Source organism: Lithobates pipiens, unplaced genomic scaffold (assembly GCF_037356315.1).
Source record: "Lithobates pipiens isolate NorthernLeopardFrog02 unplaced genomic scaffold, aLitPip1_a1.2 Scaffold_10, whole genome shotgun sequence".
Taxonomy (NCBI): Eukaryota; Metazoa; Chordata; class Amphibia; order Anura; family Ranidae; genus Lithobates; species Lithobates pipiens.
Genome location: NW_027507686.1, coordinates 224,791,117 through 224,816,978, shown reverse-complemented (window position 1 = coordinate 224,816,978; position 25,862 = coordinate 224,791,117). Strand labels below are relative to the sequence as shown.

Sequence of the window (25,862 nt, the reverse complement as noted above, 5' to 3'; positions counted from 1 at the left end):
CCTTAGTTTGTAGATGTGACAACTTTTGCGCAAACCAATAAATATACAGTTATTGACTTTTTTTTTACCAAAGACATGTGGCTGAATACATTTTGGCCTAAATGTATGACTAAAATTGAGTTTATTGGATTTTTCTAATAACAAAAAGTAGAAAATATCATTTTTTTTCTAAATTTGCGGTCTTTTTACGTTTATATCGCAAAAAATAAAAATCGCAGAGTCAGTCAAATACCTTTAAAAGAAAGCTCTATTTGTGGGAAGAAAAGGACGCAAATTTCGTTTGGGTACAACATTGCATGACCGCGCAATTACCAGTTAAAGCAGCGCAGTGCCAAATTGTAAAAAGACCTCTGGTCATTTACCAGCAAAATGGTCCGGTCTGAAAGTGGTTATACTATGTGACATATCACTACTAGCAGCTCATTGGCTGTTTCCTGGTCAGAATGTGAATAAAAACGGGGCATCTTGCTGGTGATAAGCAGAGGAAGACGAATTCTACACAGCACAAGTGTACCAAGACATATCCGCTTGAAGAAATCTGCTGCAAGATGGGCATTAGGAGAGTTCCTCTAGTTCTCTTGGCCTCTCTAATTCACATTTGCATTGGGATTCCCCTACAGGTAAGCTAAAGACTTTCATTTCTAGACTTTGCAAACAGAAGTGTACATGAATGTGTGTGTAATTATATATGTATATATATATATATATATATATATACACATGCTGTATACATGTGTGTACCTTTTTTGTTTAGTTAAATATAAAATGTTGCATATTTATGGATATTTTCTACTTACATTTTCAGCCAGCAGGTAGAGCTCCAAGTTGCTTTTTACATGTTTACCTGTCTATTTTTAGCTGATCTGTTGCAAAACTCCCAACCTTCAGGGATGGGAAAGAGGGACACCTGTTAGTACTAAGTGTATAAGCAGAGGGCACACCCCTGCTATGCCCCCAGTTATTTGGCCCATGAATTAATAAGCAAGAAATGATTGGCTAAACCCAAAAGTCCTTTTTTTCATTACAATGTTGCCTCTATACCATCTTTCTACAACAATAATTTTCTATTAAAAAGGTTTGTTTGAAAAGTTTGGTGTTATGTAAAACTTTTGATATTTAAAGTTGTGCTCCACCCAAAAGGTTGCTTGTCTGCCTCCTCCCCCCACTCCAGGACCATATTTGGCACCTTGTGGTAGGGAACGGTTACCTGGTTTTGACCAAAACCAGGTACCCACTCCAACTTCCTGCTTGGACGTGATGGACGAACTTCCGATGGGATGTTTCGCAAACGCGGACCGCGAACGCGGCCGATAGTTCGCGAACCGGAACGTTCGCGGCGGGCCCCATTGACTTCAATGGGAGGCGAACTTCGCAAACCTACAGGTCAAATTTGCAGCCACAAAATAATTATTAGCTATGCAAACATAGTCCCACCACATGGCCAATGACATAACACATGTATGAGGTGAATCTGGGATCGACAACTACAAGCATTCTTTTTTTATATGGGAAATTGTTGTGACAATTCAGGACTGTGGAGCGCATGAAGGCAATGGAGGAGAGGGAAGGTCAGGGACCAGGGTAGGCAAAGAAGAGGGTGCAGGAGATGATCACCAGCAGCGTGACATACAGCAATGACACCTGCACCGTGATAGAGTCATCTGACAGCAGCACCGTGATAGAGAGCACTGACATCAGCAGCGTGACATACAGCAATGACACCTGCACCGTGACAGAGTCATCTGACAACAGCACTGTGATAGAGAGCACTGACATCAGCAGCGTGACATAAAGCACTCACACCAGCACCGTGATATACAGCACTGACAGCAGCACCGTGACAGAGAGCACTGACATCAGCACCGTGACATAAAGCACTCACACCAGCACCGTGATATACAGCACTGACAGCAGCACCGTGATAGAGAGCACTGACATCAGCAGCGTGACATAAAGCACTCACACCAGCACCGTGATATACAGCACTGACAGCAGCACCGTGATAGAGAGCACTGACATCAGCAGCGTGACATAAAGCACTCACACCAGCACCGTGATATACAGCACTGACAGCAGCACCTTGACAGAGAGCACTGACATCAGCACTGTGATATACAGCACTGACACCTGCACCGTAAGCAGCCCCAGGAGGAAGTCAGCATAGCACAGGGATGGTGAGAGCCCCTCATAATGAGCATAGCACAGGGATGGTGGGAGCCCCTCATAATAAGCAGCCCCAGGAGGATGTCAGCATAGCACAGGGATGGTGGGAGCACCTCAAAATATGCACAGCAGAGGTACAGCCCCAGGAGGAAGTCAGCACAGCACAGGGATGGTGGGAGCCCCTCATAATGAGTATAGCACAGGGATGGTGGGAGCACCTCAAAATATGCACAGCAGAGGTACAGCCCCAGGAGGAAGTCAGCACAGCACAGGGATGGTGGGATCCCCTCATAATATGCACAGCAGAGGTACAGCCCCAGGAGGATGTCAGCACAGCACAGGGATGGTGGGAGCCCCTCATAATAAGCAGCCCCAGTAGAAATATGACACCGCTCAACCTCTTCAAAGAGGAGGGTACGGGCATATAGTACGGTGTGCTTTTTTTGGACAAGGAAGTGAGCCAAATGAAGAAAGAAGGTCTCTGTGCTCGATTAAAAAAATTGTTTATAGACATATACATGGTCTACTGGTCACATGTGTTGAATTCCTCCGAGATCCATGCCTCATTCATTTTTAGAAATGTGAGGTAGTTAACACACTGACTGTACCTCACTCAACCCTATGTACTGTAGCACCCTAGACAGACCAAGTTACCAGTCCTTATAAGGACTTTTGTGGACCAAGTAGGTTGTGTGTGAGTGATTAGCAGACTGTACGTCAGTCCCTATACCGATGAAGGACTGCTGCAGTATAGGGCAGCGGTCAGCAGTAGTGCACCTCAACCCTATGTATTGTGGACCGATATCAGTCCTTATAGAATAGCAGACTGTACCTCACTCAACCCTATGTACTGTAGCACCCTAGACAGACCAAGTTACCAGTCCTTATAAGGAGCTTTGTGGACCAAGTAGGTTGTGTGTGAGTGATTAGCAGACTGTACGTCAGTCCCTATACCGATGAAGGACTGCTGCAGTATAGGGCAGTGGTCAGCAGTAGTGCACCTCAACCCTATGTATTGTGGACCGATACCAGTCCTTATAGAATAGCAGCAGACTGTACCTCACTCAACCCTATGTACTGTAGCACCCTAGACAGACCAAGTTACCAGTCCTTATAAGGACTTTTGTGGACCAAGTAGGTTGTGTGTGAGTGATTAGCAGACTGTACGTCAGTCCCTATACCGATGAAGGACTGCTGCAGTATAGGGCAGCGGTCAGCAGTAGTGCACCTCAACCCTATGTATTGTGGACCGATACCAGTCCTTATAGAATAGTAGACTGTACCTCACTCAACCCTATATACTGTAGCACCCTATACTTTACCAGTCCTTATAAGGACTTTTGTGGACCAAGTAGGTTGTGTGTGAGTGATTAGCAGACTGTACGTCAGTCCCTATACCGATGAAGGACTGCTGCAGTATAGGGCAGCGGTCAGCAGTAGTGCACCTCAACCCTATGTATTGTGGACAGATACCAGTCCTTATAGAATAGCAGACTGTACCTCACTCAACCCTATGTACTGTAGCACCCTAGACAGGCCAAGTTACCAGTCCTGATAAAGAGCTTTGTGGAACAAGTGAGTTGTGAATGATTAGCAGACTGCAGCAGAAGGGCAGCAGTCAAGTATAATATTCTTTCTATATTTGGAAGAAAGAATATTATACGTGTACAAGCCTATTACCATACCACTGATACCAGTCCTGAAAAGAACCTTTGTGGAACTAATAGTAACAGCTACTGATTAAACTGACCCTCACTGCCTGACACATTGCTTCCTGCCTGTCCCTATATAAACTGACAAAACAGAGGCTACTGGAACAATAACTGGAATAGCACTTTTGTGGACCTGATAGTAACAACTAATGATGATGACTAAACTGACTGTCCCTACAGTAGACACAGCGTCCTGTCCCTTTCTCTAAACTGACAAAAGACACTCAGGCTGCTGCAACAATCAGTAGCACAGCAAACCTATATACACCTAACACCTATACCAGTCCTGAAAATAACTTTTGTGTACCAAATAGCTAGTGATTTGGGTCACTGTAATCTCTCCCTGCTCCACACAGCAACCTCTCCCTATAGTGACAGAAGAAAGAATGTAAAATGGCCGCCGGATCGGGTGTATTTTGTAAGTTAGGGGGAATGTCCAAGTGTCCATGTGCTGTCATGTCTCAATTGGCTGTCCTGTACCCCATGATGGATGTGTCATCATAGGTCAAAGTTCTTTTACACAGTAAACGCGGAAGTCCGACTGGCGAACGGCGCCAATAGTCTGCCGAACGGGCGGACCGCGAACAGCCGAAATTCGCCGCGAAACGACCGCTGGGCGAACCGTTCGGCCATCACTACTCACCATGGCCGGCCCATTGAGAAAGTGAAGCGTGATTCACACATGCGTCGTAGGAAGGTTGCTGTGAAGCCACAAGGCTTCATTGCCAGATTCCCTTACCCAAGGTGGAGGTGCCAGCACCGAGAGCCGATTCAAGAATCGGGTTGGGGGAGGACACCGTGGGATCCCTGGACAGATTCATGCACTAATACTAAAAGTCAGCAGCTACAGTATTTGTAGCTGCTGACTTTACATTGTTTGGTGGGGGGGATGGCTGGAACTATGCATTAAGTATTACATTTATTCTAGAGGTCTACACATATGACCAAAGGAGGGATGGTTGGGACTTAAGCTGGCCAAACATGATCTAAACTGTGTCAGTTCAGCAGGGTCCAGTCAAATTTCAATCCATGTATGGGCACCCTGGATGGACACAAGTCGATCGATCGGCAACATTGTTTGTCATTGTGTTCTGCTGGCAGGGAAGGCTCCCCACCGAAAGAATACAAGTGCGAGTGCTGCAGGAGGGATTCCCCCATCAACACTGACTTTGTTGATGGAGGAATCAAACAATTTTCTTTCCTTCCACTCATGATAATCTATGGCCAGATGCTTTTTAAAAAATAAAAAAAAATAAAAAAAGAAAAAGGATACAGTGTACAAAATAAAATGATTATGATTGGGCTGCCAGTGCACCACAACAGATTAAAAAATGTAAATTACCCTTTTTTTAAAATGTGCTGTGGTGTGCTGGTATGTGTTAGGCTCCGATGCACAATGTATTGGGGTGTTTGGACTCTATACAATGTGTTGGGGTGTGTTGGGTTCTACTGTGTAATGGTTTGCATTGGGCTCTTTTCTACCATGGGATGCATTGGGCTCTACTGTACAATGGGATGCATTAGACTCTAATGTACAATGGGATGCACTGGGCTCTATTATACAATTGGGTCAATGACATTCTCATCCAGATCAGATCTATGGAACACATTGAAGTATTCTCAGATTGTAAGGTTTGTGTATGGTAAGGTTTCTGCCTGTCTGCCTGTCTAAATCTCACACAGATTGGGTCTCTGGTCTGTTGTACAATCCGCATTCTGTAAGTCTGTTTTCCGGAGAGGAGTGGAACCGGGGGGTCAGCCATTAAGTTGGCCCTGCACTCCAAACCCCCTGCCTGTTAGAGCTCATTCAAACGGGGAAAAAGAAGGGGAGAAGAGATGGGGAAAGAATGAGGGAGGGAAGAGGAGAAGGGGTGAGGGGGAGAGAGGGAAGGACTTAGGGGGGAAGTGTATGATAAGAGTAGAAATAGTTAGGAGAGGGGGTGTGATGACCACCATCTACCCTCCCCATCTTCTATTGTACAATTGGATGCATTGGGTTCTATTGTTCAATGGGGTGCATTGGGCTCTGTTCTACCATGGGATACTTTGGGCTCTGTTGTACAATGGGGTACGTTAGGCTCTATTGTACAATGAGATGCATTGGGCTCTCCTGTACAATGGGATGCATTTGAATCTATTGTACAGTGGGGTGTATTGGCCTCTACTGCACAATTGAGTGTGTTGGGCTCTATTGTACAATGGGGTGCATTGGGCTCTATTCTACAATGGGGTGCATTGGGCTCTATTCTACAATGGGGTGCATTGGGCTGTATTGTACAATGGGGTGCATTGGGCTGTATTGTAGAATGGGATGTATTGGGCTCTGTTGTAAAACTGAATGCATTGGGCTCTATTGTACAATGGAATGCATTGGGCTAGATTGTAAAAATAGAATGCATTGGGCTCTATTGTTCAATGGAATGCATTGGGCTAGATTTTAAAAATAGAATGCATTGGGCTCTATTGTACAATGCCATGCATTGGGCTCTATTGTACAATGGCATGCATTGGGCTCTATTGTACAATGGCATGCATTGGGCTCTATTGTACAATGGGATGCATTGGGCTGTAGTGTACAATAGGATGCATTGGGCTCGCTCTACTGTACAATAGGATGCATTGAGCTCTACTGTACAATGGAATGTATTGGGCTTTACTGTACACCGTATTGGGCTAAGTTGGACCCTTCTGTACAATGCATTGAGCTCTACTGTACAATGGTGTGTGTGGGGCTCTACTGTACAATTTGTTGGGATACATTGGGCTCTCATGTACAATGGGACATATTTGGCTAATGTGTTGGGATGCCATTCACAATGAACAGCAATACAACGCACATAGTTGTAATGCATTGTGGCAATGCGCATTATTGCATGCACGGGCACACCGTACGAGTGTAAATAGGCCCTTATTTTTATTTTGATGAATGTATAAAATTCACTCACCCTTCAAGAATTTTGACCATGTTTAGCTTAATATGTTGATTTGCTATGATTGTCAGCTCCATCTAGTGGCCATGATTTAGTATTTTCCAGACCGAGATATTTCAGGAAAATACTGTTATGGCCACTAGAAGAAGCTGACAGTCACAGGAAACCAACGTATTAAGCAAAGGTTGAAATTTTTAAAGGACTGAGTGTTTTTTTTTTCATGAATAGAACAGTCAAGAAATACAATATTCTAGCAGAGTTCATAAGAACAGCAAGCGGCTTGTATATTAGAGTCCTTCTGACAAAGCGCCTTGGTCATTAAACCTATTACTGGTCTATGCTGTTGAAAAGTCTGGTTGTCATTTGACTCTGTACTCATGATATTATGATCTTATAATTGCTTTACTTATATTTTGTTTTACAGATTCATTTAGAAAATTTTGTGGAAAAGGAAGGTAAGTTCTCAGTCTATTTGCCTTTAGTAAATCGGCTCCAATATATCATTGAAAAATCAGTGAAGGTTTCTGTATCATTCGAAGTGATTGTTCCTGTTGTTGATGTTCTCACCGTCTTTCTGTCTTTCAGATGGGACTATGGCGGAGCGCCCGGAGGTTGAACCTCCTGATGTTTTCAGTCTCATCATTGCGTCCAACAAAGGTAAAAATACAAGCGCACTGATGTAGGCACCCATTGACTGAAAAATGCTAGTTGCCTGGCTGATATTTAGATCCCATGGCTTCCATTCTTTCTGCCATATTGGCTGGAAACAGGAATGTAGATCTGGAATTCATCTGCTGCACTCCTGCTCCGGGTCTTGTGACCCCAATGAAGCCAGAGACAGCCAGGTCATCTGCATTTTCTGACCCAGGTATATAGATTTCCGTTAAATCAGTCCCAGATTATATATACATCTTTCTGCTTGTCTATCTGCTAAAGCTAATCTAAAGCAAAAGAAAACAAGGGGTTCACGTTAAGGGCTAGTTTACACTTGCATTGTTGTCTGAAAAGCGATCTGCATTTGGGATGCTCTTTAGAGAGCATTTGACAGGTGGTAAGGAGGTGTTGTATCGCCTTGTCACTGCTTGCTTTAACCCATTGAACTAGCATGTATCACATGCAGTTTCAGGGTGCCCCTATTCAGTTAAATGGGTCCTGTTCAGTGGGTATAGCTTTTGCCATATGCACCCCCCCACACACACTAACTCTGCAGCATAAGGTTAGAAGGTTGGGGGGAAACGCACATTTTTCCCATTTTCCCCCCTGCCAAGCACAAGTGTAAATGAGGCCTAAGGAGGCCCCAGCCCCACCAGTTACACAGACTCACCTTCCATTTGCTCTCGTATAGGCATCTCAAAGATGGAAAGTGATGAAAAATAAACAGAAAATTATTCTCCACGCTGTCCAAATCTAGAGACAATACTTAAAGGTGAACTCCGGACACAAGCACTTTCATTTAAATATATTTAATGGAACCTCAAAAAACACAAATCCACTTTATATGTACCAGATTCCTTAACTACTTCAGTTCCAGGAGATTTACCCCCTTTCATGACCAGGTCATTTTCTGCATTTATTTAACCGACAATTGAGCAGTCAGATGACGCATGATGTATGTCCTTTTTTCCTACAAATAGAGCTTTCTTTTGGTGGTATTTGATCACCTCTGCGTTTTTTTGTTTTTTTTGAGCTATAAACAAAACACTGTAAAAAAATTGTTTTACTTTCTGCTATAAAACATACCCAATAAAAAAAAAAAAAAGAAAAATCTAATTTCTTCATCGATTTAGGCCAATATGTATTCTGCTACATGTTTTTGGTAAAAAAATCCAAATAAGCGAATATTGATTGGTTTGCACAAAAGTTATAGGGGTTGATTTAATCAAACTTGAAAGTGCAAAATCTGGTGCATGGTAGCCAATCAGCTTCTAAATTCAGCTTGTTCAATTAAGCTTTGACAATGAAACCTGGAAGCTGATTGGTTTCTATAAAGAGCTCCACCAGATTCTGCACTCTCCAGTTTTAGTAAATCAACCCCATAGTGTCTACAAACGAGGGCGTTTTTATTTATTTATCTTTTTAATAGTAATGGTGGCGATCAGCAGCATATAGCAGGATTGCGATATTGCGGCAGACAAATTGAACACTAACTGACACTTTTTTTGGGGACCAGTGACACTAATACAGTGATCAGTGCTAAAACTATGCACTGTCACTGTACTAGCAGGGAAGGGGTTAACATCAGGAGTGATCAAAGGGTTAACTGTGTGCCTAGCTTGTGTTTCTGTGTACTGTAGGAGGTGCTTGTACTAGAGGAGGACATGGATCCTTGTCTCTGCTTTACAGGAACACAGAATCAATACCTTCCTTACTGACAGAACAGCAATCTGCCTTGTTTACATAGGCTAAGGGCCTAAGGCAGACTGCCGTTCTGCCTCTGTACTGAAGCATTGGCGGGTGCTGACGGACATCGAGTCCATTGTACCCACTATGTATAAGTTATACGGTCGGCAAGCAGTTAAAGCAGAGTTCTGCCTAATTATTTTATAATTATTTTTAAATCAGCAGCTACAAATACTGCAGCTGCTGACTTTTAAAATAAGGACACTTACTTGTCCAGGGTGCCCACGATGTCGGCAACCGAAGCCAACCCTTCCCTCGGCTCTCGGGTGGAGGCGCCACCATCTTCAGTAAGGGAATCAGGAAGTGAAGCCTTGCAGGTTCACTTCCTGGTTCCCTACTGTGCATGCGCGATCCCACTGGTCTCTGCTGTCTTCTGGGACCCGTGTGTCTCCCAGAAGACAGCAGGGGGGACGTAAGGTGCCAGAAGTGGCGTAGATACGGGTGGGTGGCTCGTCTATCTATGCCCGGAAGTGGGAGCAAAATATCCTCTCCCACCTGAAAAGTGCCAAGTGTGACACCGGAGGGGGGGGGGGGGGTATCTGAAATGCAGAAGTTCAATTTTTGCATGGAACTCTGCTTTCACAAAGCCAGATATTACCTCGTAAAAGTAGCAGTGACATCGTTACTGTGCTGTACATAGTCTGTGCAGAATGCAGGGATGTGAGAGGGGCCCAACAGGCTCCACCCGCTACATCCTGCCTGCAGAAAATGACAGGAGGGGGCGGAGACAGGACCAGTCACCCTACACAAGGAGAGAGAGCAGCAGCGAGTGGTCTTTATTACAGAAAAAGTCTCACGCTAGATTGCTGCACAGATCTGGAAAAAATTTACACAAAGCACACTGAGATACAAGGAAGAATTCACATGGCGAATGTATTTGGACAATATTTGCTGATCCCAGGTTTCAGCTTTACCTGGGGTTGGCTTTACTCCTGTCTGTCACTTCTGTTTGATAACATTTTGTGACTTTCAGAAAATTAGTATTGTGCTTTCTTTTATTTACCAGTTAGCAATATAAATGTCTTATCTGTTTGTAGAGAGCAAAGTGCTGCTGCATGAAGGAGACATCGCTGTGGATTTCGGACGCAACGCTTTAAAGTGCGATGAACTTCGCTGGCTCCTGTGTCAGGTAAGTGACACATAATGGGCTACTATGCGATGCATAGTAGTCCATTATGCTTTACCTTTGCAGGGAAAAAAAGAGGAAGTAAACTCATCAGGGTTTACTTCCTCTTTAACCCTCTTGTATTAAATTGTATTGTTGCTGCATTGTCTACCCTTCAGGGGGCGACAATTAAGGGCACACGGGTACCGCATGCGTCTGGCCCCCTTTCTGGACACCGGCGCATGGATTCCAATGTGGGGGGGTCTGTTTTTTTTAAAGTACCGATTAGAGCCAGAGGCTCGAATAGGCTTCAATATAGGGTGGGCTCTAGGGTGCCCACGTGTCCCGGATTGCCCGGGATTGTCCCTTAATTCATATTTTTGTCCCGTGTCCCGGGCACCTTCATTCCGGGACAATACAGTGTCCCGGAATAATAAAAAAAAAAAAAACACACCGCCAGCGGCCAGTCCGCCACCCTGTCCTGATAAACATTTGCTGATTTGCTGAACTGGTTACCTCGCATCTAGCAACCTGAGCGAGTGAGCGAGGCCTTACCCACAGCTGTCTTGCGCTGAGCAGTGCGCCTCCGAGTCCACCCACCGGCGTATCCTCTCCTTCGCTTCTCCGCCTCCGGCCGCAGCAGCAGGGAGAGAGAGAGCAGCCACAGTCACCAGTGCGTCTTCATTCTGTATCTCCTCCTCCTGAGTCTCCTGACTGGTTGTGGCACTGCTGGTAAGTCAGGATCCAGCCTGTGCCCAGTGCCAATCCCCGGGGCAAACTACTCCCATAGCCGTTGCCTACAGCACATGCACATTGCTAGCAGCCCAACTTCTCCAGTTCTTCTCATGAGCCTCCTCCCGCCCACGAGGGCCACGACCCGACTCCAAGCCGCCAGCCAAAGTTCCAGGTTAGTATACTCAGTATTTTATGAGAACATGCATTCTTGCAATCATGTATTACTTTTAACAATGTTCCTTCTAGATACTGTATTGTACTATTCCTTCTAGATACTTTTTGGAACAATAAAATGTCATTGTCGTTCTATATGTGTGTGTGTGTGTATATATATATATATATATATATATATATATATATATATACATGTATATATATATATATAGATATATATAGATATATATATATAGATATATATATATATATATATATATATATAGATAGATATATATATATATATATAGATATATATAGATATATAGAGAGAGAGAGCCCTTTGACAGTGGGGAGTTGCGGGCGCCGGCGGTTAAATGGCGCTGTTTTTATCATTCAGTCAATGGGCAGGAGCGGTGTATACCCCGCTCCAAAGATGCAGCTTGTTTTTTAACATCCTGCAAGCGTACCGCTCCAGTGTGAAAGCCCTCGGGACAGGAACGGCTCTTTACAGGCGCTATGCAGGCGCTATTTTACATACGACATCCTTTTTTTCCCACAAATAAAGCTTTCTTTTAGTGGTATTTGATTGCCTCTGCGGTTTTTATTTTTTATGCTATAAACAAAAAAAAGAGTGACAATTTTGAAAAAAAGCAATATTTTGTACTTTTTACAAAGAAATTGGCAAAAAAAGTATCAAAAAACATTTTTTTTGGGGCGGGTGTGGGTGCGGGGGGGGGGGGGGGGGTGTGTCCCTGAATGGCAGTTTGGAAATGTGGTCACCCTAGTGGGCTCGGGTCGCAGAGGGTGCGCTCCGATCCCACCCAGGTGTGTTACGTGTTACAACAGCGAATGAATATTCACTGTGTTATGCCCTGTACACACAGTCGGACATTCCAATGACAAAATCCGTCGGATTTTTTTCCGACTGATTTTGGCCCAAATTTGTCTTGCATACACACGGTCTCACAAAGTTGTCGGAAAGTCCGATCGTTCAGAACGAGGTGACGTATATCACGCATGACGGGACTATAAAGAGGCCAGTAGTCAATAGCTTTCGTCTTGTAATTTATTCTGAGCATGCGTGGCACCTTGTGCGTCAGAATTGTCTACACACGATCGGAATTTAAACAATCGCATTTTGTTGTTAGAAAATTTTAGATCCAGATCTCAAACTTTGTGTGTCCGAATTTCAGACGGAAAAAGTCAGGCGGAGCCCACACATGATCGGAATTTCTGACAACACGATCCGACAAAGTCCGACCGTGTGTACAGGGCATAACAATGATCCTCCTCCCTGCCAACCAGGAAGCTGGTTTTGACACCGGTCACCCAATTGGCTGAAAGGACAGATGGGTGGTTGTTTGCCGCCACCCCCCCCCCCAAAAAAAAACACCCCAGTCACCACTGCTCCCTTTATATTGTAAAGCGCTGGGAAAACTGTTGGCGCTATATAAATTCCAAATAATACAGAAAATGTTCCATAGGCTATTACATAGAGCTGTTAAAAAAAAAAGAAAAAAAAAAAAAGAAAAGGCAATAACAAGTGGAAAATAGCTGTAACAAAAAGGTTGGTATACCGTATGAAGGTGGTCACAAGACTCTCTGCAGCTCAAACAACATTATTATTATAATATAGGATTTATATAGTGCCAACAGTTTTCGAAGCGCTTTACAATATAAGGAGACAATACAGCAACAATACAATTCAATAGAAGAGCGTTAGGAGGGCCCTGCTCCTGGGAGCTTACAATCTAATAGACATGCACTCATCACTTCCTTCTCTTCAGGATCTTGTACTCTGCAGTTTAGCCTGTTGTACTACTTATTTCAGTGGCAGCTTTGGCTTAGCAATAGCATACCGCCTCCCCTAGCGCATAGTTGATTACTTTTACATAATAATAATAATGGATGTTTATAGCGCCATCATCTGCCAGGCCATGCCAAACTACAAAGTGATCGATGTTACAAGAGAGAGTGGGCAAGTATAATACAATACAGAAAATATTCCATAGACTAGTACCTAGAGCTGTTTTGCAAAATAAAGCAATAACAAGTGGAACATAACTGCGACAAAAAAGGGTCACAAGACTCTTTGCAGTTCAGTACATACTTTGATTTATTCTTTCATTGTTTACAGTCAAAACCTATTTTTTTCATGTTAGTTTCACATTTTTACATGCTTTCCCTTCCATATTTTTGATTGCATTGATTAAATAGATAATTGATGATCAGCCACTAGAGGGAGCAAACGATCCATTTGCAATCACCCCATTCAGCTGGCCTCCCATTAACCACTGGGATGAGATGAATATGGCTGATTCCGTGTATATAAGGAGGGTTGTGGGAAAAGGCAACGCCAGGATTATTTCACAAGACGCGCCTAACAAAGGGGGTCTTCTGGTTCCACAGGTTCCTCTGATATCGCAATGTTCCTTGGCGCCATGCAAGAATTTGCAACTCTCACCTGCGTGCGCTTCATCCCACAGTCCACGGAATCAGACTATGTGCAGATTGAAGACGCCGCCGGGTATGTGAAAAATTCTTCTCCAAGTAATTGTTTTTATGCAGCTGACAAAAAATTTCAATTTTACTTGCTTGCAACCATCGCAGCCATATTCAATGGAGATCTCCTGGAATTGGCATGGCTCTGCTCCTCCACTTCTATCTCTGTTCTCTTGAAAGTCTTGAAAGTCTCTTGAAAGTCTTACCAGAGCTTGAGGTCAAGTTGCAGACAGCCTCTGGCACAGAAAACTGTCTTCATAGTGACCTTTAGGCCAGGTTCACACTATAGCGATGCGGGAATGCCGCGAATCCGCGGCGTTTTCCCGCATCGCATGATTCCCGCCGGCAGTTCACACTGCCCTATGCGGACGGCTGGGAGTGTCAATGATATGTTAATGACACCCCCAGATCCGTCCGCATATCGCAGTGCGATCTGCACACTCGCACAGTAATCGGATCGCATGGTGTGAACACCCATGCGATCCGATTCTGCTGCGGACCAAAAAAAGGGTCCCGTGCGAGTTTGCTGCGGGAGCGATGCGAATTCAGCCATACTATCTGTATGGCTGAACTCGCATCGCTACGGAGATCGGATGCGATTTGCACTGCAGTGCGGTGCGAATCACATCCGGATCTCCCCCCGCAGCAGTGTGAACCCAGCCTTAGGCTTATTTATCCAAGAGTTTTGTTTCTGTTGAGACCCTTTTCTAAGGTCTCGTTCACATGTGTGGCTCCTGCTGTGCATTTGACAGGTGGTGGTGCCTGCTGCCTGTGTCAACCCTTAAAATGCCACCCCCACCGTGCCGCAACCACGTGCACTGCATGTGGATGCAGGACAGTTGTGGCATGCAATGCAAAGCTGCTGCTAACAAAGCAAACAAAATATTGGCATTAAAAAGGGGATTAACTCCAGAGATAAAATGCTAATTCTCCCGCTCTACGAAAACTCTGGTCCGGCCGCACCTGGAGTATGCTGTCCAGTTCTGGGCACCAGTCCTCAGGAAGGATGTACTGGAAATGGAACGAGTACAATGAAGGGCAACAAAGCTGATAAAGGGTCTGGGGGATATTAGTTATGAGGAAAGGTTGCGAGCCCTGAACTTATTCTCTCTGGAGAAGAGACGCTTGAGAGGGGATATGATTTCAGTATACTAATACCGTACTGGTGACCCCACAATAGAGATAAAACTTTTTTGCGGAAAGGAGTTTAACAAGACACATGGCCACCCATTAAAATTAGAAGAAAAGAGGTTTAAACTTAAACCACGTAGAGGGTTCTTTACTGTAAGAGCGGCAAGCATGTGGAATTCCCTTCCACAGGCGGTGGTCTCAGCAGGGGGGCATTGATAGATTTAACAAAATATTAGATAAGCACCTGAACGACCGCAACATACAGGGATATACAATGTAATACTGACATATAATCACACACAGGGGTTGGACTTGTGTCTTTTTTCAACCTCACCTATGTAACTGCCCACTAGATGGCACTTTAATCCCTTTCTATATACACATCCCACTAGATGGCACTTTAATGCCTTTCCATATGCACACACAGAAATGGGGGAATCGCGTGCGATTCTTTGCAGTGTGTTTTGTACCAATTTTTTTGTATTAACCCAAATCACATCACAAAATATCTGTACTCAGTATCGGTGAGCACTTGACTGAAAGTATCAGTCCTCGTACCCTCTGGTAAAAAAACGGTATCAGTGCAACAACCCTAATAGTTACGCTAGTTGCGCAGCCATTTATCACTTTTTCATGAAAAAAATACAGAAACCAATACTTTGCATCAATAAAAAATGAATGGGCGCACATCGCACTGATGAAATGGGGGAATCGCATGCAAATTAAACAGGAATGGGGATTTCCCCCCACCGTTCCTGTGTGTGTGTATATAGAAATAGATTAAAGTGCCATCTAGTGGGCAGTTTAAACAAATGTTAGAACTCACAGTACATATCTGGACACATGCAAAATAATGTACATAGGTGTCCCGGTCCTCCGATGGTAACAATTCGAGGCCACTGGTCCTCGCAGGGCTGGAGAAGATGCATAGGCGGTCCGCTTCCAAGCTGACATCACTTTTGCCCTCTAACCATGGTGTCCCGAAACTTCTCCTCCAACCCTGTGAGCACCTCTATCGGCCCTGATTTGCTATCATCGGCGGAGCGGGACACCTATGTATTATTTTGCATGTGTCCGGATATGTACTGTAACTTTTAACTTTTTTTAAACTGCCCACTAGATGGCACTTTCATCCCTTTCTATACACACACAGGGGGCAATTGCATGTGATTCTTTGCAGTGTGATTTGCACCAATTTTTTTTGTATTTATCGGTACTCGGTATCGACGAGTACTTGATGGAAAGTATCAGTACTCGGACTCACCGGTAAAAAAATGGTTTCAGTGCAACCCTGTTATGATAGTTGCACAGACATTTATCAAATTTGGAAAAATACACTTAAATGCATTTTACTGCACTCAAACACAATAATATAATATCTATTTTTTTCGTAAGATGTAAAATATGAGATTGTGCCAAGTAAATAGATCCCCAACACTTCAAGATCTAAAATTTCATGTTGCTCGTGAATTGGTGACAAACTACTGTGCTTAAATTTGTCTATAGGTGATGCTTTAAAACGATCATTAACTTTTTTTTATAAATAAACATGTTAAATTTACCTGCTCTTTGTAATAGTTTTGCACAGAGCAGGCCCTATTCTTTTTGGGTCCCCTGCTGGTGGTCCTGGCCCCTCCTCCCTATCGAGTGCCCCCAATAGCAAGCCTCTTGCTATGGAGGCACCCGAGCAGGCTGGCTACCAAAACACGCTCCTGTAAATGGACATTGTCCATTCACATATGGAGCATGGCTCAGCCCCGCCCCCGGCTCTCTCCTCATTGGCTCGCTGAATGTGATTGACAGCAGCAAGAGCCAATGGTTCCTGCCTCTACGTAAGCCAATGAGGGAAGAGAGACACAGTAAAGCCGCTGCTCTTGTGCACAAAGCTGGATTAAGATTGGGTTTAGGTAAGTATTAGGGGGTAGGTGCACTCAGAAGGTTTTTAACCCTAATGCATAGGTAAAATGCATTACGTTAAAAAACCTTTTGCTTTTAGAACCACTTTAAAAGCCTTTACATGTTATCAGGAGCTGCACTCCCAGTATATACTCCCTGCATAGGTAAAATGCATTGGAAAACCTTCAACAATCCACTTTAAAAGCCTTTACAGGTTATCAGTTAAATGTGAGCCCTGGTGTAGAATTATTGCTGTCTGTCAGAATCCATGAAATCAGGCTGAGACAGAAGTACAGTTAAATCACACTTGTTTAATAATAAAAGTAAAAAGAACAAACGTAGTCAAAACATAGCCAAAGTTCAGTAACTGGAAAGGATAGTCAGCCAAGCCAGAAGTCAGGGATCAAAGTAGTGGAACAGCAAGCAGGATCTGGAGCCAGAAGGGGTGTCAGCAAAGCAAGTCTTCAACAGGATCGCAGGAGATAGTTTCTGTGATGTTGACCAAGGCGAAGGCAGAGAACCTCTGGACTGGATGGCTTAAGTAGGCAGGACTGACGAGCAGGATCATCAACAGCTGAGTAACTGTAGACAGATAACAGCTGGCAATTAGCTGACAGCTAAGTGTCCATCTCAGAGAAGGAAGGGCTGACACTGTCACACCAAAGTTCATGGTGATAACTCCATTGTGTGGTGCAATCACCATTTACATATGGGTGCCAAACCTATGAACTTTTGCATTTGAATGCAAGCACGGGGGGGGGGGGGCACAGGTACAGTACTTTTTAGGGAGACAGCAGGGGCCTAGTAGACCCCTGCTGTCTCCCTGTCCATTTAAAGCATCTGATCAAGCAATGATCGTGTTTGATCAGATGCTTCCTTGACTGTACCGGCCAGGACCGCCAATCCTTGTCGCTTCCTGCTTCATTGTCACAGAGAAGATGGGGGATCATGGCTGCAGCAGCCCTGGCATACACCGTTCCCTACACTTAAATGTGATCGGCTACTGGTTGCAGCACTCGGCGCATTACCCTTTGTGATGACATAATAACATGGGTTTCTCCTGTTCCCCACAGATGTTGGTCCTATATTGGTATGCAAGGAGGAAGTCAAATAGTATTGGTGTCGAGCAGCTGCATGGTCCAAGGCTCCATCGAACATGAGCTGAACCACGCTCTGGGATTCTTCCACGAGCAGAGCAGGAGCGACCGCGATGACTACATCGATATCATATACAGCAACATCAGGCAGGGGTAGGCAACCTGGGGCCCTCCAGCTGTTGCAGAACTACAAGTCCCATCATGCCTCTGGGAGTAATTGTAACTGCCAGCCTTGCAAGGCCTTATGGGAAATGGAGTTCCTGGTTGTCTACTCTGCACTAAGGGATGTATCATTAAAAACATTTCCATAGCTGTTTGTACATGGGCAGAGGGCATAGGTGCATTGTCCAGCCTGGCTGCTGCTGGACGATGCGCCTAGCAATATGTACGTTTGGGGCAGTATGTGCCCAGGAATGAATGCCCACAATGGAAGCAATCTGCATTCCAGGCATTCATCCCTGGGCACATGCCCTAAACAGAAGTATTACCAGTGGCGGCTGGTGCTCATAATTTCAGGGGGCCAGCACAAACCAACATCAGTACCCCACCACACCCCCGAGAGCCGAATAACGACTATCACCCCCCCCCCCCACAGGAGACAAGCGTCAGTGATAAGCTAACATCACACACTCCTCCCCCGACCCTGCTGTGGGAGCAAAATGGCAGCGATAGCCCACCACCCAGCCACCCCCCACCATGGCTCACAAACTGCAGCGATCACCCGACCCCCAGCCTCGGGGGAACACAGAGAATGTGCCATGCTATCTCACCTTATGCAGGGGGAAGGAAGAGCGGGGGGCGCTCTGGCAAGCAAACTATGGGACATCCTCCTCCCGGCCGCACAGAAACAGGAAGTGTGTCCTGAGATACGATTGGCCAGGGAGTCATAAGACTCCCTGTCCAATAGAGGCTTTCTGATTAGCCGGGAGGAGGATCAGTGTGACAATATTGAATATTCATTCGCTATTTCCACACAACTGGGTGGGATTGGGGTGCAGTGCAGTGCTCATCCATTTTTAGGATGTAAGCAATGAAAGCCAGCCCATATCTCTGTGAAGGTTTCCTTTTATTAGAATTGAATTGCTATATAATATTGCTGCTGAAAATTTTGTCTTCTTCAGGATACGAGAACAATTTTCAGAAGTTCGACACATTGAATCAAGGCATAGAATACGACTACGGCTCCGTCATGCATTATCCAAGGTATGGTTGCATTTCATAAAAATATCAAACAACTTTCACTTGCCACTTTGCATTGCCCAGAAACACAGTTTTATTAAACTGGTGCAATATCCTCGTAGGTGGCACAGTCAAATCTATAAAAGTGGGAACATTCACTGATCCTGATTCACTGAGCTCCAACAGGCACCTTAAAGTTTATTTAGACCAAAAACTTAATATATTGCAGATTACCAGTCATCAGGTGCATTTTCTTTTTTTCAGGATTATTCCTTTATTTTCACCTGGTGATCCTGCCAGTGACACACTTCCTGTCCTATGGAGACAATCAGGGTCGGGACAAGGGGTGGGCAGGAGGGACGGCTGCCCTGGGCACTGTGGTATCATGTGAGGTGAGGAGGGGTGCCGCAAGGAGATTGGTGGGGAGGGGATTTGTGTTGGAAGAGGGAATTTGGGGAGTGGCAGTGGATAAGTATTTTCCTAGGAGATAAGCAGCACCATATTAAAGTGGAGTTCCACTCAAAAGTGCAACTTACGCAAATTTTTCTCCTTCCCCCCTTCGGTGCCACAGGGGGAAACGGATACCTGTCTATTTTCAAGTATCCTGTTCCCACTTTCAGGAGTCTCGGGCGCAGTTGCTGATGTCACCGCTCGGCTCCCTCCTCCTTCCCCTGGTCGCTGGGCAAGTAGGAGAAAGGAGCGGAGCCTTGCACATGCTCAGTAGGTTTTTCTGGCATTAAGCCATAAGGCTACACTGCCAGGTTCCCTCACCCGCAATGGCAGCGGCAGCACCCTTGTCACCAGTGCTGGGACAAGGTCATCTAGAGCCCAGGGCAAACATGCCAAACTATGCCCCCCCCCCTTCAAAATGTATGAAAGCTTAGCTGAACAAGCTGAAGTTAGAAGCTGATTGGCTACCCGGCACAGCTGAACCAGATTCTGAGTGCTCCAGTTTTAGTAAATCACCCCCAGTGGGTTTATGGCAAACAAGGCTTGACAAACGTGGTTACAAGTTCATGGCAAAGTGACCGTGTCTACAGACAGCTCATCTCAGCAAGCACGTATACTTACCCAGCCACATCCTCCTCCCACTACTGGAACCCTTATTAACACAGCAGGTCTTTAGGGTATGGGGGGGGGGCAACTGACCTCCCCCATCTGACACTACCTAGCAAATCACTAGGCCCCAAAACTGTCAGATAGGAGGTATGTGATCATCCATCTCATTAAGCTCCGACACCAGAATTTAGATCGGGGGATGCCGCAGCAGCAATGGAGTGCGGCTAAAACCGGCCATAGATGGGTCGAATCTCTGCCGGTTCAGCAATACCAGATGAGATTCGATCCATTTATGGGCAGGCTGGTTGTACTAAAGTCAGTCCATCAATCAACTTCAGTACAACCAGCCTGTCAGATTTTTTTTTTGCACTGCTGGCAGCGATACAGTAACAGCCAGTAGTGATGATTGTATTCTGTCAGTGGGGAAGGCTCCCCACTCTCCCCGCCGGCCGAACACAATAGCACTGTGGGGACAGATTTGTCAGTGTTGATGGGGGAATTGAGCAATTTTCTTTCCTTCCACCCATGTGCATGTGTCATATTCTATGGGCTGCTTAAGTCATTATACATAGCTGGGACGGTGGGCTGTCAGACACTGTCATTTATAGCTCCAATTGTACAATGTGATGGAGTCTGTTTAGGCACATATTAGCATTCCTTATGTGATTCAGGATTAATACATCACCAAACTCTGGTTAAATCCCTTTGGCGCCGGCCGCATGCAAGTATGCCGCCTCTTGGCAGGTGGGCCCTGGTGCTGAGGGGCCACATATTTGTGTGAATTGGCGGTACACAGCTGTGCCAAGAGCGGGTGCCCTGCCACTCCCAGCACAGTTACCAGTGGCTAACGGAAAGCTCACAATCGCTGCTTGTGATCAGGAGGTTTCCGATCATGTGACTGCCATGCAGGGCTGGCCCAAGACATCATGCTGCCTTGGTCCAAGAATGAAATGCTGCCCCCCCCCAAAAAAAATTACACCCATCCAGCAAAGAGACATTTCCATAATTTAAAGAGATATCCCCAAATAGTAAAGGGACAGCCCAATCCAGAAAAGAGACATCCCCATATATTCAGCAAAGAGACATACCCCCTCCAGCAAAGAGACATGCTCAATCCAGCAAAGAGATATGCCCAATCCAGCAAAGAGACATACCCCCTCCAGCAAAGAGACATACCCCCTCCAGCAAAGAGACATGCTCAATCCAGCAAAGAGACATGACCGCTCCAGCAAAGAGACATGCTCCCTCCAGCAAAGAGAGATCCCCCCTCCAGCAAAGAGACATGCCCCCTCCAGCAAAGAGACATGCCCCCTCCAGCAAAGAGATGCCCCCTCCAGCAAAGAGAGATGCCCCCTCCAGCAAAGAGAGATGCCCCCTCCAGCAAAGAGACACGCCCAAAAAGATCCACTCAGCTCAAAGGAATATGAATTGCGCGGCACCATGAAAGCTCCTCCTTTCCTCTTCACCGCCACTGACCAACTAAGCTCAGATCCTGGCACAGTGATGCAACATGTGGCGACAGCAGCTCTGCAGTGGCGGCGGGTGCTCCTACTATTGAAGCCTTTGCTGCTCCACCCCCCGCCCCGCTCCCCAGCAGTACAACTTGTACTGCTGGGGAGCAGAGTGGAGCGGGGCAGGACAGGGGAGCAGCTCATGATGCAAAGATGACACTGCATGCTAGAGGGAGGGGTCCTCAGGAATTGCGCCCCAGTTGCCACACCTCTTAAAGTGCCTCCTGGGTCCTATGGACCCACCTGGATCCATGGTACCCTGCAGTCATGACAGCACATGACCATAAACCTCGCCTCACCTCCCAGCATCCTAAAACTCTTAAAGGGTTGGGAGGCGCCAACTCTAATGCTGCGTACACACGATCAAAGTTTTCGTTGCAAAATACATGGATAGTTTTTCCGCTGGTATTCCGCTCAAGCTTGGCTTGCATACACACGGTCACACAAGTTATCTGAACTTTCGACCGCCAAGAACGCGCTGACGTACAACACTACGACAAGCCGAGAAAATGAAGTTCAATGCTTCAGAGCATGCATTGCATTGTTTTCGAGCATGTGTAGGAATTCTGCATGTTGGAATTGGTACATTTTTGATCTGAACTTTTTCCTTCAGAAAAAAAGAGAACATGCTCTCAATCTTTTTCTGCTGGAATTCCGACACCAAAAGTCAGATCGAGCATACTTCCGACCAAAACCTCACAACGGACTTTTGCTGATGGAATTTCCGATCGTGTGCACGGGGCATAAGGGTTTAAAGAACAATTCTATTCAAGTATGTGTTCTTAACGCCATTCTATTGCTCTCAGCCTGCTCCAAATCTTTTTTTTGGTGTCATCATCTGACTTCCTGAGGATGACAAGGTTGGTTCTCAATGGTTCTACGGTATTTAGGAATGTAGCCACCTTCTCTTGCTTGCTCCCAAATGGGCTATGGACTATAAGAGAACACAGAACAGTCCACATGACTGCAACTAACATACACTGCTCGTTCCAAACAGAAGTGAGAAGGCTTGCCAAAATACTTTACAAGGAGGCAGAAAAACACAGTATGAAACTATTTCATGAAAAATAGATTCCAGCGCTGTGTATGGATTATTATAGGAGTATGAGGATATTGTATAGTGTCATCCTAATGTTACTGATTTTATAGTGCAAAGTTTGCACCATAATACCTGTTTTCACCTGCAGGGGGTGCTGCAGAGAAAGTCAAGGATTACAACTCCTAATTTTTGTATAAAGAGGAAGAGAAGCCGGAGGCACCTGAAAAGCTTTTCTTTTACCTATAGGACCCCCTTTTTAGCTAAAGCCATGATAATGGAAGAGTGTGTGTAAAATATATAATTGTATTTGTTTCTAGGTCTGCTTTCTCCGCGGATGGCATCTCTGCCACCATTGTCCCGAAACCAAATGCCTCTATCGCCATCGGACAGCGCTATGGACTCAGCAACTTGGATGTTGCCAAAATTAACAAGTTATATGATTGCGGTAAGTTATATGATTGCGGTAAGAACTTGGAATTCATAGAGCTTTACAAATCAGGGTCACTATTTTTCAATTAAATATACCATGAGTGAACCCGGAGTATAAGAAAAAAAAATCTGATCGTACCTCTGTATGTGAATGGCCTGATTCTTGCTGTTGCTGATGTACTGCTCTGTCTTGCTTTTTATACTGACAACCACTTTGAATTTCTAACCATGTAACTTTTATAGGTCTCTGCCGAACATTGCTCTCCGATCCTTCAGGATCCCTAACATCTTCCAACTACCCCAATAATTATCCCACTGCCAGCAGCTGCTTGTGGCTCATTCGTGTTCCATCAAACCAGGTAAGGCCACAATTCAGTGTATCAAAGGGTTAAAAAGTTATTACTTAAAGTGAACTAAACTCATTCAGGGTCAGTTCACAGCAGAACGTGGTGCGGGAAACCTGCATTCCGTGTGCGTTTCCCACACCACGTTCACAATGCACTGCAGTTACCATCTGCAACAGGTGTCAGTGTTAGGTTAATGACACCCCAAACGCAACTTGCAAGTGCAGTGCGTTTGTCTGCACTGGGTTGTGTTGTACAGTAATGCAATCTGGTTGCTGTGTATTTTCTAAAGTAGTGCATGTCCTACGTTTGGTGCGGTCTGGCACCCATTCCAATGAATCGTCCCTGTGAGATTCATGGTGTGATCCGCCCCTTAATCAGCATTAACTATTTTTCATCCTTTTGCTGCTAGCATTACTAAACAGATAGGAAGGAATATTATAATTACCTATTATAAATTTTTCTTTTTGCGTTTCTTCAGTTGCTTCCTGGTTTCTGGCCTAGTCCAAAATGATGTCATACATCCCAGGAGTCTTCATGGGCATTTATTTTTCTTTCACCTGGAGGAGGGGCTTTCCCAGCTAAGCACACCCTCCTTCCTGCATGCCTGAGCTAAGGGCAGATGGATTCCAGGAAGTAAATGCTATATGAGTCATCTGCCCTTACTCAAGATTGCCACAGCTAGAAATACTAAGGGGGTGTTTTTTTTAGGGATTTCTCAACAAAATAAATCACGCAAAGATGGATGGGCAAGTTTTCTGTAAATATTAAAAATGAATGAAATAGCGTTTTCAGTTTGTGGAGCTCAGATACAGTTAAGTTCCACTTTAACCACTTGCCCACCACGCTATAGGCGAATGACGGCTACAGCACGGTTGTCCAGTTCTGGGAGGGCATCTACTGATATCCTCCCAGAACTGCCCCTCGTGCCTGCCGCGGCACACACCTGGCATGCTCTGTGTCCTTCAGACACAGAAGATCACAGATCGGGGTAAGGAGCCAATCACAGTGACTCTTTACCATGTGATCATGTCCAATCACAGCTGATCACAATGTAAACACACTTGCCACTTATCGGCATCCCTTTCCCTGCGCTGCCACATTGTGAGGAGAGAGCCGGCAAGTGTGATAGGGGACATCTACACTGATAATCAGGGCACTGATCATCAGAGTCCTTATGATCAGTGCAGCATAGCTCCCAACTTTCCCTGATTTGGAGCAATGTTCTTCTGTCCTTCTGTCCCTCTTTTCTCCTCATTTGTCCCTCATTTTGCCCTAATCTATATACTATATTTATCGGCATATAACACGCTCCGGCGTGTGACATGCACCCCAAGTTTAGGAGGGAAGTTTAAGGAAAATAACTTACATTTAAATGCCCATCAATGCAGCCTTATCAGTGTCCATCTGCAGCCTTGTCAGTGTCATTTGCAGCCTTATCATGCAGCCTTGTCAGTGTAATTTTCAGCTTTGCCATTTAAAAATGGCGCTGCGGAGATACAGAGCCAGATGTCCTGCTTTCGGCGGCTTTCAGCCACTCTCGGCCACCGAGAACGGCCGAGAGCGGGCGAAAGCTGCCAAGACCGGCCGAAAGCTGCCGAGAACGGCTGAAAGCCGCCCACGTCATATATTAAAAATAATATAATATAATAATATAATAATCGGCATATAACACGCACCCACGATTTTCCCCTGTTTTTAAGGGGGAAAAAGTGCGTTTTATACGCCGATAAATACGGTAGTTGTATGTATATAATTGCTGCATTTGTACATTTTAAAAGCCAAAATCAGGGAAAAGTCCTTGTGGATTTAATTAACCTTTTTTTGGTTAATTCTCCTTTAAGAGGGTGTGGCAGGGGGCGTGTCCTATGCCTACATACATTTGTTAGTAGGTGACCCTCATTCCTATCTCAAAATGTGGGGAGGTATGAATGCAGTCCCAACAGTGCCCTTCAGTGCCCCCTATTAGTGCTGCACATCAGTGCCCTTCAGTGCCTCCTATTAGTGCTACCTCATCAGCGTACACCTGTCTGTGAGAAATATGACCCGTTTGCAAAATTTTATAACAGACAGAAAAATGTTTTTGGTCTTTTTTTTCGTTTGTTTAGCAAAAAACAAACAAAAACACAGTGGTGACGTCTGCAGGATGGATTTCCCATTCCGGGGCGGACGTCATATGACGTCCTGGGCTTCCCAGCTGTCTGGGGGCCACGTCACTCGGGAGCCCATGCGCGTGCCTGGCGGCGGCGGCGATGTCCGCCGGGCACCCGTGATTGCCCGGTATCAGAGCTGGAACGGTCTCCTTTCCCCTGACGTGGATGTGTGTGTTTACACACACATCCACGTCCTGTCAGGGGAGAGGAGACCGATTCTGTGTTCCGTGTACAGAGGAACACCAATCGGTCTCCTCCCCTTGTGAGTCCCCCCCCTACAGTTAGAATCACTTCCTAGGTAACACGTTTAACCCCTTGATC

The 25,862-nt window shown here is 45.3% G+C and overlaps 1 protein-coding gene across 1 annotated transcript in view; it reads left to right on the top strand.

Moving 5' to 3' along the window:
• LOC143926399 (astacin-like metalloendopeptidase) overlaps positions 1 to 25,862 on the top strand; it is a 36,696-nt gene that overhangs the window by 9,630 nt on the left and 1,204 nt on the right. Inside the window, exons 2-10 of the mRNA XM_077450238.1 lie at positions 7,230 to 7,260; positions 7,391 to 7,462; positions 10,243 to 10,334; positions 13,688 to 13,728; positions 17,804 to 17,980; positions 18,607 to 18,710; positions 18,856 to 19,030; positions 22,933 to 23,060; positions 23,288 to 23,403. Coding sequence (XP_077306364.1) covers positions 7,230 to 7,260; positions 7,391 to 7,462; positions 10,243 to 10,334; positions 13,688 to 13,728; positions 17,804 to 17,980; positions 18,607 to 18,710; positions 18,856 to 19,030; positions 22,933 to 23,060; positions 23,288 to 23,403 — 936 coding nt within the window. The remainder of the gene's footprint in view (positions 1 to 7,229; positions 7,261 to 7,390; positions 7,463 to 10,242; positions 10,335 to 13,687; positions 13,729 to 17,803; positions 17,981 to 18,606; positions 18,711 to 18,855; positions 19,031 to 22,932; positions 23,061 to 23,287; positions 23,404 to 25,862) is intronic.